General features: G+C 38.2%; 1 protein-coding gene and 1 long non-coding RNA gene across 2 annotated transcripts in view; both read right to left on the bottom strand.

The window, feature by feature from the left end:
- Positions 1-945: 945 nt before the first annotated feature.
- On the bottom strand, positions 946-6,346 carry LOC148057084 (uncharacterized). Its single transcript, XR_015702058.1, has 5 exons — positions 6,113-6,346; positions 5,819-5,983; positions 4,254-4,482; positions 1,700-1,770; positions 946-1,147 (listed from the first exon to the last, which is right to left on the bottom strand). It is a non-coding gene; the product is annotated as an uncharacterized LOC148057084 (long non-coding RNA).
- A 2,773-nt stretch (positions 6,347-9,119) lies between these two features.
- USH1C (USH1 protein network component harmonin) overlaps positions 9,120-19,317 on the bottom strand; it is a 51,220-nt gene continuing 41,022 nt past the window's right edge. Inside the window, exons 21-26 of the mRNA XM_087745667.1 lie at positions 14,887-14,928; positions 14,524-14,577; positions 14,277-14,376; positions 13,148-13,257; positions 12,384-12,439; positions 9,120-10,501 (exon numbers count right to left, since the gene is read on the bottom strand). Coding sequence (XP_087601793.1) covers positions 10,489-10,501; positions 12,384-12,439; positions 13,148-13,257; positions 14,277-14,376; positions 14,524-14,577; positions 14,887-14,928 — 375 coding nt within the window. The 3' untranslated portion in view covers positions 9,120-10,488. The remainder of the gene's footprint in view (positions 10,502-12,383; positions 12,440-13,147; positions 13,258-14,276; positions 14,377-14,523; positions 14,578-14,886; positions 14,929-19,317) is intronic.

Raw genomic sequence — 19,317 nt, forward strand, 5'->3', positions numbered from 1 at the left:
AAGATTATTTTGTCTGTTTATACTACAAGAATCACACACACTAACAAATAAACACATAAACAGCATTAATTTCTAAAAGGTAACAGGGCTAAAAGCCACTGGCCTTTCTGAGAACTCTTCCAAAACCAGAAACTAGACTGAAAACTAAGATTTGAATTGTTTGTTAAAAATTATTAGAAATAAAATGAAGCTACCATCTTTCCTTTTCAGAATAGAAAGCAGTTTTCTCTTCAGGCATACTAGAGAGCTGTAGTTAGTTCATTTGTTCATTCACCACCTGGGAATTGTTCCAGGTTATCCTCAATTTATTCAGTGGGCAAAATCGACACAACAATTAAATTAGAACTTAAAGCTATCAATTCAGACTTGGATTTGAAATGTATTTTTCTTGTGCTGCTATTTGACAAAGTTATACAAAAAATTAACAAAAAGGGTGCTGCAGTTTAATGAGGTTTTGCACTACAAATTTTTCTTCTATTTATTTTGAATAGTTTGCAATGTGGCATTTATTCTACCTCTTAGAATAAAACGATGACCAAACCAAAAATCACATTGTGGATTTGTTAAGAAAAAAAAAAAAAGGGAAAGAAAAAAAAAAGATCATGAGTATGCACAAAAACCTTGATCCTGTATAGCCAAGACTGTTTATTCCCTGTTGTGATTCATCATATAACTAATTAATTGCCAAAGGCCTATTTCAGGAAGCTTTCTTCTTGAGTTCAGCCCACATGCAGACTACATTTGGGATTTTCAGAGGCTCAAGGGAATTAAAACAATCAATACCCATAAAAAATACAAAGAAAATTAATTTACTAACCTTCTACTTAGTAATTGAACCCCTAGCCAGTGGGACACCCCGCCCCCTTGCTTTGCTTTTTTTCCATGACAATTTTAATCTGAAGCTCATTATCTCTTGGAGTAGTACAGTTTTGTTTGTGTACAGCAAAGCACTGTATCTGCATTCGTAGGTATGGAAGCTTTGCATGGAAGTAACTGTAGTCTGCAACACTGTTACATGGCAGCAGTAAATCCTGAATGTTCTTACTTACGGCAAATGGGCCACAGCCTCAGCCATCAAACCAGCCAGAGATCCTCTACTCTGGATAGGGATTCTTTATTCTGTCAGTATTTAGGAGGAATCAAGTAGCTTTTGTTGAAGGGGAAAAAAAAAAGACAGCTTCACAACTCTCTCCAGTAATGAAACTTGGCACTACTCTTTGCCCTCTATAGCAGGAGAAAAAAAATTTTTTTTTTTTTTTTTAATATTAAGCATCCACAGATCCTGCCCACAAATTTGTAACAAGAATAAATAAGTCAAACTGAATATCAAACCCTCAAATCAGTGTGCACTAAAAAAAAAAAAAAAACAACCCACACAAACTGGGCAAAATAAGGCAGCATCAAGGGGGCTAAGACTGTTTGCAAGTTTGGGTCATATTAAATTAGTATTTTTGGCCAAACAAAAGAGGGAAAATACTAAATAGGAGCAAAAGCAACTGCCCAGCACATACCACCACGGCAATCTTGTTAGCACACAGAAAACTGGCTTCACTGAGAGGGGCCAGGCTGCCAGTCCCTGATCAACAAATAGTTTGTCCTTGGGAGCCAGGGAGGTAGAGTCTCTTGTAATGCCAAAGAAACCTCAGCTGTTCAAGCTAACACCACAGGTCCTTCATGCTGTGAATAACAGAGGACTTACCTCAGGGAATGATCCTGCCCTGATATTTTGAACTCTTGCTCCACTCTTACAACTAGGAGTTCCTTAAGTGGCTGAAATAAAGGGTGGGTGGGAGTAGTGAATACTCAGGTTAGTTTTAATGTGTTACACAGTGCATTTACAAGTTACTTTTTTTAAGAGCAAATAATAGAAAGGGCTTTGTACAGCTACAGCATCCCTCTAAACTTGGCATGGCAGAGAATGAGTTGAAAATTGTGAAGAGAGATTTAACTTCCAGCAGCATTTAAAATAAAATACTCTAACACATCTTATTCCTATGTAGGACTGTTTTCTCTGTGAAATTTCTTGAAAAAAAAGAAGATTTAGAGGTGGGACCATGTTTAAGATGTACCAGGAGTCTGATGCTGAGTGGCACTTAAGTGCACTATTACCATACAAATGGCAGCCAACAACTCTAGGTATCCACCTTCACTGCAGGATGTAAAGCAGCTGTAGATCTCTCTACAAGAACTGCTCTCAGGAAAGTATGAGCTGTTGGTAGGAATATTATGCACCTAAACATGAAAACTCGCATTCTAATTTAAAAAAAAATCTTAATAAACTGTTCTGGTTAAAAAAGAAAAAAAAAGTTGGAAGAGTTGCCTTTTTTCCTGACAATGGTTATAAAGAGAATAATCCCTTTTCCTTCAAAAGTAATTCTCTTCAGCACATGTATTAATTTTTTGCTGAGTGGTGGTAACACAATGCTAAAGATAATGCTTTGTATTGTACATCTCTTCTTAAAAGAGAAGCCCTATTCTTTTGTTGTAGAAGATTTTCTGAAAAAAAAAATCTATTTTCTCAAAGTTGAATGTTTTCTTTTCATAACAACATATGTTCCACTTTCACTCTATAGCATTAGTTAAGAAAACAATCAACTTGCGAGCACAACTGTCTATTTGCAGTGTGTTCAAACTGTAAAAGAGCTTCAAAGTTGCACACAACTGTGATCGATAGAGCTAAAATCACGCTGAGGATATAATGAGAATTGATAAGTAACGTGAACGAACATTGTGTTCAGTCTTAAAATTTTTAGAATAAATAGCCTATGAGACCAGTTTGTAAAACATAGTAAAGAGAAATGCCTTACTTTACAGGACTTAATTTGTAGAGAGTTTGTAGGAACTAGCTTGCAGGGTCTCCTTGGTAGGAGCCTGATGCCCTAATACAGTCCCAGGTACTTCTCAGCCTAAGTCCATGGCTCCTCAGTAGGCACCTGGGCAGCCACATGCAGGCACAAACGCTCTGTCTGCCCACTTGATGCCACAAGCGGATGTATCAGAACCACCTATGCAGGGTACAATTCCCAGACTCTAAACTTCCCTCCTATATGGAATTATTCCCGATTCTCTCTTTTTCTCATGGTTTTAAGTAACCTGTCTCAGAATGCTTTCCCCAGTCTATATTTGTCTTCTGTGATAAGATACCAATACAAGATAGTGGAAGCTTTCTGCATGTCTGCATTTTAGCAGTCCAAACTTGAAGGGGGATGTCACGCGCTGAGGCTCAGCCGTGGAAGTTTTTCATGTACAATCATCTGCTGTCTGTTTTTCATCTACAGCGTAACAGCAATGCAGCGGAGACAAGAACAACACCACATCCAGCTGGAAAGCACTGAAAAGTGATGATTTTCTCACGTGTGCCAGGGATACATCCTCAGCACATGCTTAATGTAACTGGGCAGAAAAAGTAAGACTGCTTTCTACACATTCCCAATCTTGAAACTGGGCAGCGCTTCTTTAACACAAATGCTGAACTGCCTGTTCTTTTAGGCAGGGTATCACCACACCATAAAAAGAGCACTGGTCATTTCCCCATTTACTTGTATTGTGAGCCATGAAGGCTCAAGATACTGTAAGATAAGGAATGGATCATGCTAGAATTAGATAAAAACTCTGCTCTCTTCTACTGTTGGAAACACACTGGTCACTGCCCCATGATTAAGAGACTACATCAATAATAAAGAAAGAATAGCTGAGATTTAATCCTCAGGTGTAATCTGTTTTCTAGGAAAATGGTGACATCCCTTGTGTAAAAGTCACTTACATTGTCCTAAAGAAGGGTAAGCATTTTGTCCCGTTGTGTCATTTATAAATCTAGCCACTTTTCTCCGTCTATTTACCATCGTGTTTCAAACATATCTGTTCATGTACACATGGGTTTAAATATACCATTAGAAAAAGCAATACCAGGTTATTTTATCATCAAGAAGGTATGTAATTCATGAAGCACTTCGATAACACAACAGAAAAAAATGTCTCTGCATCTGTTCGTCTGGCTAGAGGTAAATGTTGACGTAGCTTTTTTAAAAAAACAAACAAACAGCTTTCCTGTAGTAGTACAATCTAGGTTAAATCATTACAACTAAGCCAGGCAACTTAATACGCTCAAATAACTTCCCTGTGAAAAATCCAACCAAAAACCATGTTCACCCACTCCATTTTAATCTGTCCTATGAGTGTTAACACAAATTTGTTGCATTCAAATTCTCTACTCCAAGAAGAAAAAGCAATGTTATAAACTACATTGTACCCACCTGTTAACTCTGAAATCACTGTTGACAAATGTTTATGTTGGTTGGAGAATAGACTTGTTTCTGTTGTCCTTCTCTCAATTTGGACTTTGTGTCTTGATAAATTGCATGATTTGTAGACCACAGCATGACACATGCATTGACTTCTTTATAACAATGCTGATTTATTTGAAAGTAGAACATTTGCACATACTCAGATGTATGAAATATGTAACAGGGAAGCTGCCTTCCCCTGGGTGAAGAAAAAGCAGCCTGGAGTCAGGAGCACAATGAACACACCTCAATCATCTCAGTTCCTTCTGTTCTCTTAACCAGCTACAATCTCTGCATGAATGGCTTGACGTCTGCTGAAGAACTCTTCAGTTTTTGATTCCTGCTATACATGTCACTCCTTTGCACTATGATGGAGCTGCCTGATATTCACTAAGGAACAGCACGCAATTTCTTCTGTCCTATCAGGTTGATACTTCACACTCAAAGATCTGCTTCATCACAATTCTTTGTCAATAATCAAAATGGAAACATGCATCTCTACTTCTCTCTCTTTCTCTCTGCCCTTCCTTGCTGTTGTAATTGCTGCTGATTAAAATGTGTTCCTGGGTCTCTCTCCTGAAAATTTCAGATTTTATGCTTGGAGGGGGAAGGAAGGTAACAAAAGAAGTTGTTACTTGAAAAATTATAATCTACTCAGTTTCAAAGGATAACCCTGAAAAGCTATTTCATGTTATTTCACTTATTTCACTTATCACAAGATTTTAATTAAAGCTTAATTTTGTGCCCAGTGTTTCTAATCAAATGTTTCCAATCTAGTCTTATTTACACTGTTAAGTGGCATTAATGCTCAAAATTCTCAAGCTGTGGCCAGCATGAACATGGGGTCTCAGTCCCTCTCTAGCTAAAGCATTCAGAACTGTTTAAGTGAAAGACAGAGGGAAGAGAACAAAAACTGAGGGGGGGAGAGGAGGGTAGCTTTACATAAAGAATAACTGCTAGCAACTTTCCCTCTCACTTCTCTATTGTTTAGAAAAGTCCTTGTCCTCAAAAAAACTGTCTGATTTCTATCTTATTCAGTTTATGTTGGGAGAGTCTCAGTCTCTCTCTCCCAAACTTTCTTTTAAGTATCATATAAACAAACTCTGTTATAGCTATTGAAGACTAATGAGTTCTGCTGATGTCTGGAAGAGAAATAGTGAGAAAAGATAAGAGGAGGACAAGCCAAGAAAACGGGCAGTGGGGGCTGGTGGGAGGAATAACCTTCAAAGATTATTTGAGAAAATGAAGAGGAACTGAAATTCAGTATGAATACTAGAACCTCAGCATTAACAATAACAACTTTCCATAGTAAGCACCTCCAGGGCTAATCCTTTGCCTTCAGATTTTGACTTCAGGCCCCCATCCAGCAAAGTACTTAAGCCTGAGTAGTATTACTGAACTCAACCTATGTCAATGGGACTGGCTTATATCCTTAAATTTAAGCATATACTTAAGTGCTTTGCTGGATCAGAGCCTTGCTTCTCCCAGTCTATGGTTACCTTATAAGCAGGAAGTTATCTATCAAGCACAATTACCTTTCAAATGCGTAAGGGATATCCATTGCTAATCATGCAGCAGGTTTTATGATACTGGATGAAGCAGCTATCTGCAGTACATCAGACTCCACATTTTTTCCATGTAAATAAACAGTCCGAGTTGAACGCCAGCCATTCAGACGTAAGTATCCAAGAGCTGCCAGTCTGCAATGTACTTGTTCAAAATTAGTTCCTTAGAACTTCCTTCCAGTGGTTTTTACACTAATAGTTTAGCACCTTCATTAGACATTATCATACACATCCAGCATCACAGTCCAGAGAACTTTTTCTTACCTGTAATCCATGAAGCTCTTAAAGCTGAACATGCATCACATTTCAAATTCCTTTCTACATAAGAGAAATCTTATTGATTGCTTTTCCTATGTCTGTCTCCACTTCCTCTTTCATCTTAGCTGCTTTCAGAGAAGATCAAAAATAGCCCAAGTTACATTGTTGTAAATATAGATAGACCCTGAGCCCCACCAAAGTGCTGTACTACTATCTGTTTCCTCCAATAATGCAGCAAATGCCTATCTAGTAATAGAGGAAGAAGTATTCCCGCAGAGGCCCCCAGTATTCCAGCAGTGGCAAACTTTTTGCTGCCTTCCTTAGGAAGAAGGAAAGAAAGCATCCTACCCCATCTCCATGAAAATAGTTTGCATGACTTGTGAGCAGCCCACCTGGAGCCTCCTCAGGTTTCAAGTCTGCAAGAAAAGGAATTTTGGAATCTGCTCCAGGAATTTCTGAAGGTCAGAAAACACAGAAAACCCCTGAGAACAATGGCAAAAGATAAAATGGGCAGATGGGCAGGAAAACACTGGAGGACAAACTCAGTATCAGGATCAAACACTTATTAGCTTATTGTAAATTGATATAAGGGATTTTAGACTTATCTGATTTATAACCCTAACGGTCAGCTCCTTACAGGTAAGATGCTGGCTTCTTTACACTAGACCTGGTCCTTAGATGGTGTAAAGGTGACAGTTTGTTCACATCAGCACAGATCCCAGGGGGACATTTCTTTGGTGAAGGTTGGCTAAGAATCCCGCAGCAGCTACCCTGAGTCTGACCCTGCTTTATCAAAGTCAACATACGGCTAAAGCATACAGAAAACATGTATCGGCTATTGTGTACCACACTCCTTACAACAGGATATACATCCTTTGACATCAAACCATGGGTTTCAGTCCTGTTTTTAAGGCAAGAGGGTTTATAACAGCTTATTTATAGTCAGAGGTTAAATCTCACGTGTGAAGTGCTGAGATTACTTGTATGTGTGCTACTCAAATTAAATTGATTTTAAAAAATATCTTATTGGTTTGTGTACACATATACACCCTTCCTTTGTGTATATAAATTTGTTTATGAATAGAGAATTTTTTAAAAAATCATAACTTCTTTGAAACGTACTTACAAGTTTTAAAAGATGCCATGGTCATATGATAAATAATGGCTAAATTATGAGTTCGTAAAGTGGTAGAATGGCAGTAATAAATAGATCAAAGACTTCCCAATGCTAATACCCATGAGTAATAAACAATGGTATTGCCTATCCTGTAATGCATGTCACGGTTCTGATCCACAAGGCTTCACATTTTTTTGCCTGCACACAGGCACGCACAGGCTCACAGAGCAGATGTGAAGTCACAAGTCTCTAATGTAATTCATGCTCCAGTTCAGCAACTGTGAGGGTATGCTGAAGACAGCGCTGTGACTAACACGGCCAAGAAATTCCTGAGAGAATAAAGAATGACTGTTAACAGTTCTGAGAAACTCTTCCTCTGGGTTATTATCCCATAGAGAGAGATAGTGGGTCTTAACCAAACAAACACCTCTGAGAAACTAGACATATTCCCTCTGAGATTACAGCAAATGAAAAACAGAAAGCCATCTTATGTTAAAAGCAGTTTGAAGCATTCATGATACTGTCAGTGAAGTACTGGGACTTCTTCCTGCTTTGTGCATCAGGTCAGACTTTCCATACTCCCAAAGGAAACTACGCATTGGCTGAAAAAAAGAGAAAGTCCCATTTACCCTACTGTTATCTTTTCGCAGCTGGCTTGATTGAACAGGGGTGAGGCACGGGCACATGTAGTGACTATTACAGGCACCAGAAAACAATGCAGTAGCAACTCAAATGGGCACCCGTTTAAATGATTTACATCTGGGACACTCTGCTCACACACACCGAAGTAGCTGAAAGGGAAGTTGCTTGAAAACTGTATTTTCTTGTGGCTTTCTCCAACTTCTTGAGCTAGCTGGCAAATGAAAGATGTGATCCAGTCCCAGGGCACTGGAAGCCAGAAATAAAAGTAAAAAACTACTTGACTAATGGCTTAAGATCATTTTAAGATTGCAGAAGTGTCAGTCTCCTTTTTTCTAACATCACATCCTTACATTGGCTAAAGCAACTTCGCCATCCTAACACAGGTTAAACGCACAAAGTAACATATATATGAAGTAACGAGCAGTAGCTATTTCCTCAACTGCCTCTCATGCATTTTAAGCTGTATCCAGCAAATCAAGTTAACAGGGTAGATGGGGAGAAGAAAGACAGTTTTGTGACTAAGAAGCAAGGCTACAACTCAACTGTTGGTACTCCCACAGATTTCCCAGCTCAGTCTTCTGTGCTCCTTTTGTCTCTGAAAAAATAACACCAGTAAAAATATTTCTAATATCTAACCTTTAAGTTTTTTGTGTTATGTTTCTTAGTGTGCTGAGACAGTGAATAGCACAATTAAGTGCTGATTGCAGGCTGAAGTTCATTACTGGTGCATTATTGTGGCTCTCTATTTGCCGATACATAGCATCAGAACATCTCTTAAGAGAACATTTGATAGCATCACTCATCTATCTGCATTGTCATACAGTCCAGATGGTTGCAGTATGTAGGCAACTGGGAACCAGAGCAGCAGGAGGAGTACATCCTGCTGCAATTTTCCCTCTGGTGCTAATCTTGATGCATTTGGATTAGTCTGTTGGTTAGGAACTTTATAGCTCTGGGTAGATGCACCCAAAGACCTAGCAAGCGATGTAACCAGAGCAGCTGCACTACAGTAGCTCGCCAATTATCAAATGGCAAGATTTGCCCATAAAAACTCAGTAAACGATTATGCAGCTCAGCCGAGCGACAATTTCCTACTGTGCAGAGTGAATTTTCTTTTGAATTCCACAAGGGTAGCATTCTGTTGCAAATGGGTCTGTTATTAAAGATCAACTCAGAAATCTGTGTACTTTAGCAGATTACTATTACTCTGATGTACAAACCCAGAGACAGACCCAGAGGAAACAATACTTTTCCATTTGGCAAGTGCAATTTTATTTCTGGATTAGTTATAAGAGTTAACATTTTAAACATTCTAACATCTGTACCCTGCCAGATACATTAATTGGCATACTGGAACAATACTGCAAATGAAGGAAGTCAATGTCATTAATCATCTCAATGTAAGTACAGAGTTCTCAGAAACATAATTGTTATTTTTCTGTGTTACAGAAAGCAGGGTTTCCAAACCTTGAAAAGACAAGACTTCAGTGGGAATTTGATATGCCAAAGGACTATAAACTGGCTCTCATTAGTCCAGGTAAGAAAAATCTGAACACAATATGAAAAATAGAATACAAACTGGCAGATACAAGGAAGGAAGGAAGACAATGACATTTCTAAGGAGATATCTTGATAATAAAGAAATTAATTAAGTCTACGACTGTAATCACACTTATTTAAAGTCAGGTTAGTATAGATTTTATGGTCTTGAGGAATTTATTTAAACAAGAGACATACAGTCACCAAGAGCGAAATGTCACACTTGGTGACTTCCTGCACAGCTTAGTCATGCATATAGCCTCACTGAGAACAAAGTACATAACTACAGACTGTGAATCACACCCAAATTTTCCACCCATGACTATACGAGGGAGTAATTTTTGCCACCAATACAAATACTCGGTAGTATAACTGTGACTACACAATGATTTTATCTGGACTACTTGCTAGCTATTTACTTTGCTGGTAGAGAAGATTCTTTATACTGTATAAGCATCACCAAAATTATTCCTTATAATGCTAGCACTCGTGGTATTACTGGTTCTTCTACCAGCAAAGTTTTTATACTCAAAACAGCTCACAACTGAGCAACAGAAATGGACATTGAGAGAGCTACAAGAATATGAGTGAGAACAGAAGTTACCTATATACATTCCCATTTCTCCATGGAAAAATCACTATGTACGGAGTAAAAATATAATCCTTTTCGCACCCAAACTGGCCTGCGAACGTGTAATCACAAGTGTTGCATGTGGGAACAGACATCTGTGTTCTATCTTCATTTGTCATTTCGGTGTCTATTTCCAGGAAAATTGGAAGATAATTTTCAAAATTTGGCCTCCCAAAAGAGCAAAAAATAGACTGAGTTCTCACAGACCAAACTATGCTCACTGACAGTCCTTCTCAATGATCTTGCAAAAATTTCTTGCTGTACGGCTATAGAATTATTTGAAATTACTCAAGTTACCTGGAGAATCTGAAGTCTCTAGTTCAATTTACAGGTCTGATTGTTCACATTTCTTTCAAATAAAGATGCATTTCGTGTGGTTATTGATTTCCTATTAATTTACAGAGCAGCAGCTTTCTGCAGGGGAAAGACTTCATTTCTTCAGTGTAGCCTTCTTTAAAAAAATGTCCTGCAGAAAAAAAGAAAAGAGGTAGTGAAACAGATACTGTTAGCTGTACCGCAATTTTTAGTCTTTCTAGTAAGCACAGTTTTATATAACTAGATCTCAGTTGGCTCATTTTGATTTGTATTGTAAGTAATAATTGAAAAGACCACAAATACCCACATGCAACAAGAAATCTTACCTTGGTTCTTCTAGAGATCTATGACTGTACTTACAGTAATTACAGCATAGAGAAACCATACACAGTAAACTGAGTTTGTGACACAAGGATAATTTCAGGACAAGCCCATTGTATAGTGGCAAATTAACACAGGCAAACTTCAGTGAAAACCAAACAGTCATGAATAGTTGTTTACAGGCACACTGTCATCTAATGCAAATGGAAACTTGTTCTTTGGACAAGCCTTAACAAGGAAGTAATTTCTAGTTACTTATAGAATTCACAAAGCCATAAGCAGTGGTCCACAGATAAGGAAAAAAAAATTAGATTAATCTTACTTGTTTAGGCAGGGCCTATTTATTTTATAGTCTGGCAAATGATAAACCAATTCTGCAGAGGACCTCTAAGGGACATTATCAAATAGAAACTAAATACTTATATTGTAACAGGACAGGCATGGCAAAAGCCCAAAGAACACTCCAGCATGCCAGGAACAAAAGCAAGTGTGGCATGCAATGCACAGGCAGGCACATGCTGAAAAAATAATGCAGCCTCACGATGGACAGTCATGTTAACCCAGGTCTGGCTATTCACCATGAGGGAACACTGCAGTGGCTACAGCTGCAGGAGATACCCTTGTCTGTACACAGGTGCACTGCCTTCAAAAACCTTTCTGTGTGTGTTGGGACTGACTGTTGATGAGGGAATAGTAGGGCTAAATATACAGGATACGAAAACAAAAATAACAGTGACAGTTACTTCCTTGCTTGTTAGTTTACGCACAGGTATTAAAAACAATTTTACAGCAATCTTCAATTGGTGTTAGCCAGTAAAACTCTACTGATTTACAGCAACTAGTACTCTAGTATTCTACATAGAACAAGAGTCCGGGTTAACAGTGACTACGAAACTTTCCTCTGCCATTTTACTTGGTAGAAAGGATATCTTCAAATCTTTTCCTTCAGTCAAGGTAGAAAACATTTGTCTTGCTTTTGAAACTTTTGTCCAAAGTAAAGCAAGTTGTATCAACTCGATACCTCTATCACACTAAGACGTGGATTCTTCTGTTTCACACCTATGCTGATTATCTTTAAAAAAAAAGGGCTCTGAATGTCACAAATTGCCAAGACAGCCAAATCACTTAGCTCTTTTGAAAATTTTACACTTAGGTTGGCTTAGACAAGGACAGCAACTGCAATCTAATTAAAAAAAAAACAAAAAAACAACCAAAACACAATTAAATGTCTGGTTGTGATGAAGAATGCTTATAGGCATTTTCTCCCCCAAATTATGATCCATGGGACCACAGTAAGTGATCCAGACTGAAGTAAGCGATTTCTAAAAAACAAAACAAAAAAAAAACCCAAAACAAACAAACCAAAAAAACCCAACCCCAAAAAACCCCACCACAAAAAAACCCAACCAAAACCCAAAACAAACACCAAAAAGCCCCCTCAAAACCCCCCAAAATTCTCAAACTTTAAACCAAAACTATGAGTATGTAGTCACATAAAACCAATCCTGAGAATCACCATTTTGAAAAGTCTGGGAACCACTGCTGTAATGCATGATAGCGACTTATGACTACTTAGCAACCATGTGATGCAGAAGGTTATGTAGTCCACAAGAAGTAAATACTTGAAATATGTCTGATAAAAGAAAAGCAAACTGTATAGGCTATCGTTACTAGCCTTTTAATCCCCAGAGAAAAAAAGCTTATGCACTTACATTTCATCATCGTATTCCTTTGGAGGTGATGCTGCAATGACTAAGTCAATCCAATCCTGAAAAAGAAATGGACAAGCAAACATGTGCTGCTAAATACTGCTTTGAGAAATGGTTAGTGGACCACCATGGAATATCAGATACAGAATCAGGAAGGCAATCTATTCCTGGAAAACCACAGGAAGCAGCAGAAAGATCCCCATTAAAGACTTCTACAGGAAGACCATTTCAAGATTGAGCTGTTTGATTTGTACCCTGAAATTAAAGAAAAAGCTACTGGTGTTGCAACAAGCTTTTAGAAATCATTATTTTAAGAATCATCCTGTATTTGGTCATCTTAGCAATTAATACAGTTCTTGATGAGAAAACACTCACTGTAGCTGAAGTGCAGTGTTACTTGTACATTAAGAAATCAAAGATAAGGTATTATCATAAAATTCCAATCAGCTTGCAAGTCATTTTCTCATTTTCAACATCAAAGAGATTCTACAGATAAATGTACTATAAACACTCAGAATGTAATGTGTTTAAATACCAATCTTGACATGTGGCTAAATGCCGTGTACTTTCAAATTACGTGCATGATTTTCAGAGATGCTACATATCAATATCTTCTGCAGATTTCCGCTCACTTTGGTAGTACACAGCATACCTGCTCCTTTTGATGTTTGCAGCCTTATTTTTGTTGATGTCACAATGTAATGAAAGAAAAGTATACATCATATGAGCATTGGAGGTAGAATGAAAAAGTATTCCAGGTTACTTACCCCACCCATGTTCCAAGCTTTTGCTAGAGTTGCCTGTGCTTCTGCCAGCCTGCTGTCAATTAATATCTTGCCATTTACGGCTAGTATTTCATCGCCTTTCACTATGCCTCCTGGTGAAAAGACCAATATGGTATAGATACACACGAGCAAAAAAATTCTGTGAGTCTTTTCTGTCCCATATTTACTCAGTACTGAGTATAATGAAGAGTGTCTTCACTAGATGTAAAGGCTTACAAGAAAAATTGAGATAAAGTTTGCTACAGGCAAAAGCAAAAGGAATTTTTAGGCATGGAAAAGCCACACTAATCTCTTATTGATCATGACCAGTAAGAAACTACTTCAATAAGGTTTTTCCATAGTAGCTGTCTGCCTGTCTGGGTAATCCGTCTATACAGCTTATAAATTGTAGTTGATTGTAGGCTGTTACTACTATGAAAATGGCAGCATTACTTAAATACCTGAAGGTGTAAGTAGCATTTGTCAAGGGTTTGCAGGACTGTCATTCCTTTGCCAGAGCATGTGTAATGTTTAGTCCTTAGAACTGATTTTGACTTGCTAATCTGGAACGAAGCACAATCAGCTAACTGGGACTGGATTCGAACCGGGGAAAACACAGATGGTAAGGGGACAGCCTTAGCTATAGGAGAGCCTCACAACAGTGAGGAGTCAGAGAAGCAGAGTACTTGAGAGATCAAGTGGCTGAGATGTTTTCACAGCAAGAGTGACTTGAACTTAGATGCTGGTTGGGACAAGGTCAGCAAAGACAACATAAGGAGACATTGTCCTGTCTGCCTACCTGGTCATCACTGGAAAAAGGGGAGTCATTAAGAGAACAGCTCTACATTTTCAGGCAATGTTATTGAAAATTCTGTTACAACAAAAATACAGCAGCAGTGACCATTTCTTCTTAAACAGTACTTATAAAATTTACATAATTATTAATTTAAGCAGCACCCTTCAAACCATGAGCCTCTCTGAGCTGCCCTTAGAGCCGAGACAGAACTTTGCTGCCTTGGGCAATCTAAGTGTGCCTCACAGTACTAGGGACAGCTATGAAGTCAGCCAACAACTCTCAGCCAGCGTAAGGAGCCACTTTGCAGCAGCACTCCAATTCACCTTTGTTACTCACCATGTTTGTCTGCAGCACCACCCTCATAGATCGCAGACACGACTATCTTTCCAACTGGAGAATCAATTCCTCCCTCAACTGCAAGGTCTAATGATCCTTCCTATTAAAAAAGAGTTTTAGTTCAGAAAAGGCTGTTAATTTTTGCCATCGACAGGAGCTTAATCTTTCCTTCTTCCCAGTAAATGGGACTGTACATGAAATGCTTACATGAACACTTCAAATATCAATCAAATAATATAGTATTTACCTTTTTAATTCGTAATAGCCGTACATCTTTTCCCATAATCTGCTCTGGGGTAAACTATGAAAAGATATAATGATTAGTCATTTCCACCTTGGAAACACAAAACAATTAGGCTGATCTATGTAGTTTATGGGAGAAAAGGGACCTTTCCCTCCTCCAAAATAGTGTTAGAGGAAGATCAGAACACCAGATCATCTTTTCCTGTAAGAAAGCTCCCTTTCAACATGACTAGAAAAGACAAATACGCAAGCACCAGCAAACTAAGGAGCAAGAATCTTACCCCCTCCCAGCCCTCAAAATCAAGGATGTGTTTTTTCCAGTGTATTTCATATTAAACAGTGAGACATATTTGAATTCTCTCCTTACCATTGAATATGGATCAAAATCTTCCAAATATTTCTGGAAGCCCTGAGAATAAAACAATACTTAATTGTAAAACACCAGGCTCATGCACACACTTAACACACAAACTCCCATTTTCTTTATTAGTGAGAGAACATATGTAAGCTATGAAAGAAGACAGTAAAGGAAGAAAAGCACAGAAAGGTAGCAAATAGTCTGTCCTTACAGTCAGAAGACATTTCAAAACCTTATGACAGATCAGCAGTTTGAACTGGTCATACTAAGGACCAATTTTGAGGAATGGTTTAGCACTCTATCAGCTCCACAGTTCCTCTCTACACCTGACAGAACAGAAACAAAACTTGAAAGCATCATGGGCAGGTATGTTCTGCCACACTCTTCTGAGCAACCTTACTTGGGACTATCACCATCTTGGGCACAATCTAACACAGGCAGAAGTGACAGGCTTCAATTCACCTGTCAGCAACACTACTCTACCAGTGTCTGGGTTTTAGGACACTCTTCCAAGCCCCCTTCTCTCCTCCTTTCCATGGAGTTTCAGGGAGTTGGCTCCATACCACAAGTGAACGCAGGACAAAAACCGATTTTGTTTTCATATGGTTCTGTGGAGAACTTAAAAGTTTTGGGCAGGGAGCATCTGAAATGGGGAAGATAATATTGCAGTTAGGTAGACAAAGTTTTAAGCTTTGAGAAGACCCACACCTTCTTAAACTTTCGAAACCTAGTGCTTTACCCTTGTCAGATCAACACTGCAGGGAAAAAGCAGAACCTTCTCTGCAAAGATGAGAGTTCCTGAGTCAGCAATTGGGAATCAACAGTGTTTGGGTGGTGGTTTCTTGAGGAGGATTAGGAGTTACTAGGTGAGACTGTATGGGCGATGCTGGAGATTTATAAAACCTCTGCACTCATCCTGCATGTTAAAGTAAGGACTTCAGGACTTAACAGAAATCTTTACTGAGGCACCTAAACGCTGTATCATTCTTGTGGCTTCAAGCTGCAATAACTTGGGAATATGGGAACAATGCGGAACCACACAACCCTTTGCTGACGCAGAAGGCAAGCCAATAGCTGACACAGGCCAGCAGTTCAGTACGTGATCAGGCTTCATATATTCATTACTGCCCTCTTTTCTACTGGATCCATGTGATTACAAAGTCTATTCCACTCTCAGGCTCAGCTAAGCCTTTTTCCACTTGTAAATCAAATGCACAGTTTAAGGTTCCACTGGTATCTTTAAGGGCTGGCTGTTAAATGACAAAGTTGCAGCAGAAAATACTAATGCCTCCTTCTGTTATCATCTTTATCATCTCTCTCAGTTGCCTGTATAATTTTGACATAACTATGAATGATCCTCTGGGTTCAGATCTCATCCCTACCACCGGTGCCTCTGACAAAGTCAGCGAGCACTACTACACAAGCCTGCATTAGCAGACCCTCAAATGTACAACAGCGCTGCCCATTTGTCTAAGCACACTTGCACGGCCCGGGCAACAGTGGTGCTGATGACTCTTGCGTGGACTGACAGCCATTACACACAGGCATACTAAATGGTACAGTGTGAACCCTGGCTTTCCTGCAGGCTGCCTCTCTTCACCTTTTCCCTGAGATCAGAAGACCAACTTAAGCAAATCATGTCCTCATTCCCTGTTTCTTCTGAGACAGAAGAAGCATTTGCAAGGGTTGAAGCATGACTTTTGTCTTCCCAGGCTCCAGAGAGCTAAATCTGCAGGGCACAACTGCAGAACTTTTGCTTATGCAACAAGTGGGGTTTTTTCCATAGGGAAACAGGTATTAAAAGCATCTTTTGGGAATAGGAACATGAGTGACCTTATTTAGCATTTAAATTAGTACGGGTTGCATTACATTTGTTAACTGCTAACTTTGAGGAACTAAATAAATGGGAATTTGATCACAGACTTCGGCGAGGGTAGAATTTCATTTTGGGGAAAAAAAACCCAATCATTTATTAATTTACAAAGTGTATTAATATTATGAATAGTTTTACTAAAACTGTAAGAGAAACATTTTACAATGGCAGCTACCTAAACAACTAATAGTTTGAATAGCTGAATTTGTATTGACCTTTGGAATCACAGCTGAAGTAGACATCTATGGTCTTGGAGCAAGCAACTTAGAGGAAAGAACTCCAATCTCGGGCAAGTCACTAATTCATTATGTAATCTAACGGAAGTCATTGAACTCTTCGTCCCAGGTCACCTTCATGAAAAACAGATGCTGCCCTTGAAGAAAGTTTTCCTGGGAAAATAATTTTTCAACAGGAAAAAAAACCCCACAACAAAAAAACCTGCAAGCAATGAAATTACATGATCTGAATCCAATAATGTACAAATACAGCTATGATATAATGAAGGCATCCGCTGAACTGTAATAAGTCTTCCCAGAAACGGGCATCACAAATTCAGAGAACAGTGAGTGCACTACATATCCAAGCAGGGACTAATGAACCAAGCAACACCAAATGGAAACCACAGTGCTAAGCCTACCCTCCCACTACTCAGGACATCTCAGGTAAAAGAGTTAAGACCATTCTAATCCTTTCTTGACTTACAATAACATTCATAGGACTGAATATAAATAGAACCTGGAACATGAAAATGTTTGATTGCACCAAAAAGAACTATCTGTCTGGACTTCTAGATGAAAGGTGAAATTACTACTTAGAAAAAGAAAAACAAAAAAACCCAACCAAACCACAAGCACCTAAGCCAATGGTACTGCTCACTGAAGTTGCTAGCATCAATAGTCAATAGCAATTGAGGCCTGACTCAAATAAACAAAAAAAAAGAATTAAAAGAGAAACCTGTGACCAGATCTAACAAATTTTTCCCAAAACACACGTTTACTGAGAACACAACTGTTACATATACAGAACATACTAAAATTCAATGGCAACTGAACAATCTCAAAGTTTGATTTATCTCAATCAAATCTAGTCTTCCCTTCTAAAAAGGGAAGACTAAAAGAAACAAGAAAACCTTAGGGGAAAAAAAATTGCCAGTATCAGACCAGTTATCAGTGTTCAACTATCTTAAAGATTGCACTAACCATATAAGTAGTCACAGATGGTTCAACCTGAAGGATTTACTATCCTCTCATTCATCATCTGTCTAGACTAGCAGGAGCCACAGGCACACACTGAAAGTTTACAAAGACTAGCAGTTTTCATGCACTAGGGCTGTCTTGCATCCTCTGTTTTAGAAACTGACAACAGGATTAGAAAGGAAAGTTTTAAATCTATCAGCAGTCAAAACAAGAAGTACCACACAAAACACGGAAAATGTTATTTTACTTGGTTTTTGTTAGATTTAAATGATGAATTGTAAACCACCATCCTTTTAAACATCTCTTGTGGCTGCAAAAGAAAGAAAATTGCCAAACCAGATATTAACTTTTTGCTGTAAATAAATATCACCTACTCACAAATAATCTCACTGATTTTTTTGCTCTTCTAGGGACTGAATCACACATGCACTTGTTAGTGCTTGTTCCCTATCCCATTTCAAAATGAGAGAACACACAGAGTGAAATAGTACTGAATATGAGGAGGAAAGAATTCTAGAGAAACTACATAAATAATGCACATTTCCATACCATGAGATTTCTTAAAAATATTTTCAGTGACTCCTTTTATCCCTAATTTCTACAGAACAGTGCTGGGGTCTCTTCTTCATGATTTTTGAAAAAATAATTGAAAAAAACATGGACAAAATGCTAGACAACTGATTTCCAAAATATTGAAAAGTCATCATAAACATACGTTATACATTTAAGATTTGCTCTTCTAGCAGGGAATATCCTATACTGAAAGGTGAATTCCATTATCAAGTTCCTCATGGAGTTGAGAAGCTGAAAGAAGAGATATGCGTATTTGGGCTCATCCTGAAAGAAGCAATTATTAAATACCAATTACTAGTACAGGTTTGTTCTACATAAAGAAAAATTTCTCCTGAATTTAATTGACTTATTTCTGAGTGGTCTTGCTTCAATTTGGATATCTACAAGTAATGTCACAATATTGACTAATCACTGCTGGATTTTATTGTGTTGGGCTTCAACGATTTTAATCCCATATTGATTCTGTTTTTCTTTTGCTTCCAGTGCATTAACAAAATGGTACACTATAGTTTGGAATCACTTAAAATACAGAACCTCTTATTACGTTACAAAAAATTTCAAAAATAAAATGGGATAAAAAAAAGTTATACAAAACACTCCTCACACCTCTCCAGCCACCACTCAAAACCCTGCATCAAATCAGGTAACGAATCTGAGTCTTCTAAAACAAGAAGAACTTTCTACTGACTAAACTATGGTATTTACATTTCAAAACTCAATTTGCTTTGAAACAAATTACTTTCACTACTGATTCTATCAGTGTCCTATAGTCATACCATTACTTGGAAAAATATATCT

This window comes from Nipponia nippon, unplaced genomic scaffold (assembly GCF_047370975.1).
Source record: "Nipponia nippon isolate SJK-2023a ecotype South Korea unplaced genomic scaffold, ASM4737097v1 scaffold_10, whole genome shotgun sequence".
Classification (NCBI taxonomy): domain Eukaryota; kingdom Metazoa; phylum Chordata; class Aves; order Pelecaniformes; family Threskiornithidae; genus Nipponia; species Nipponia nippon.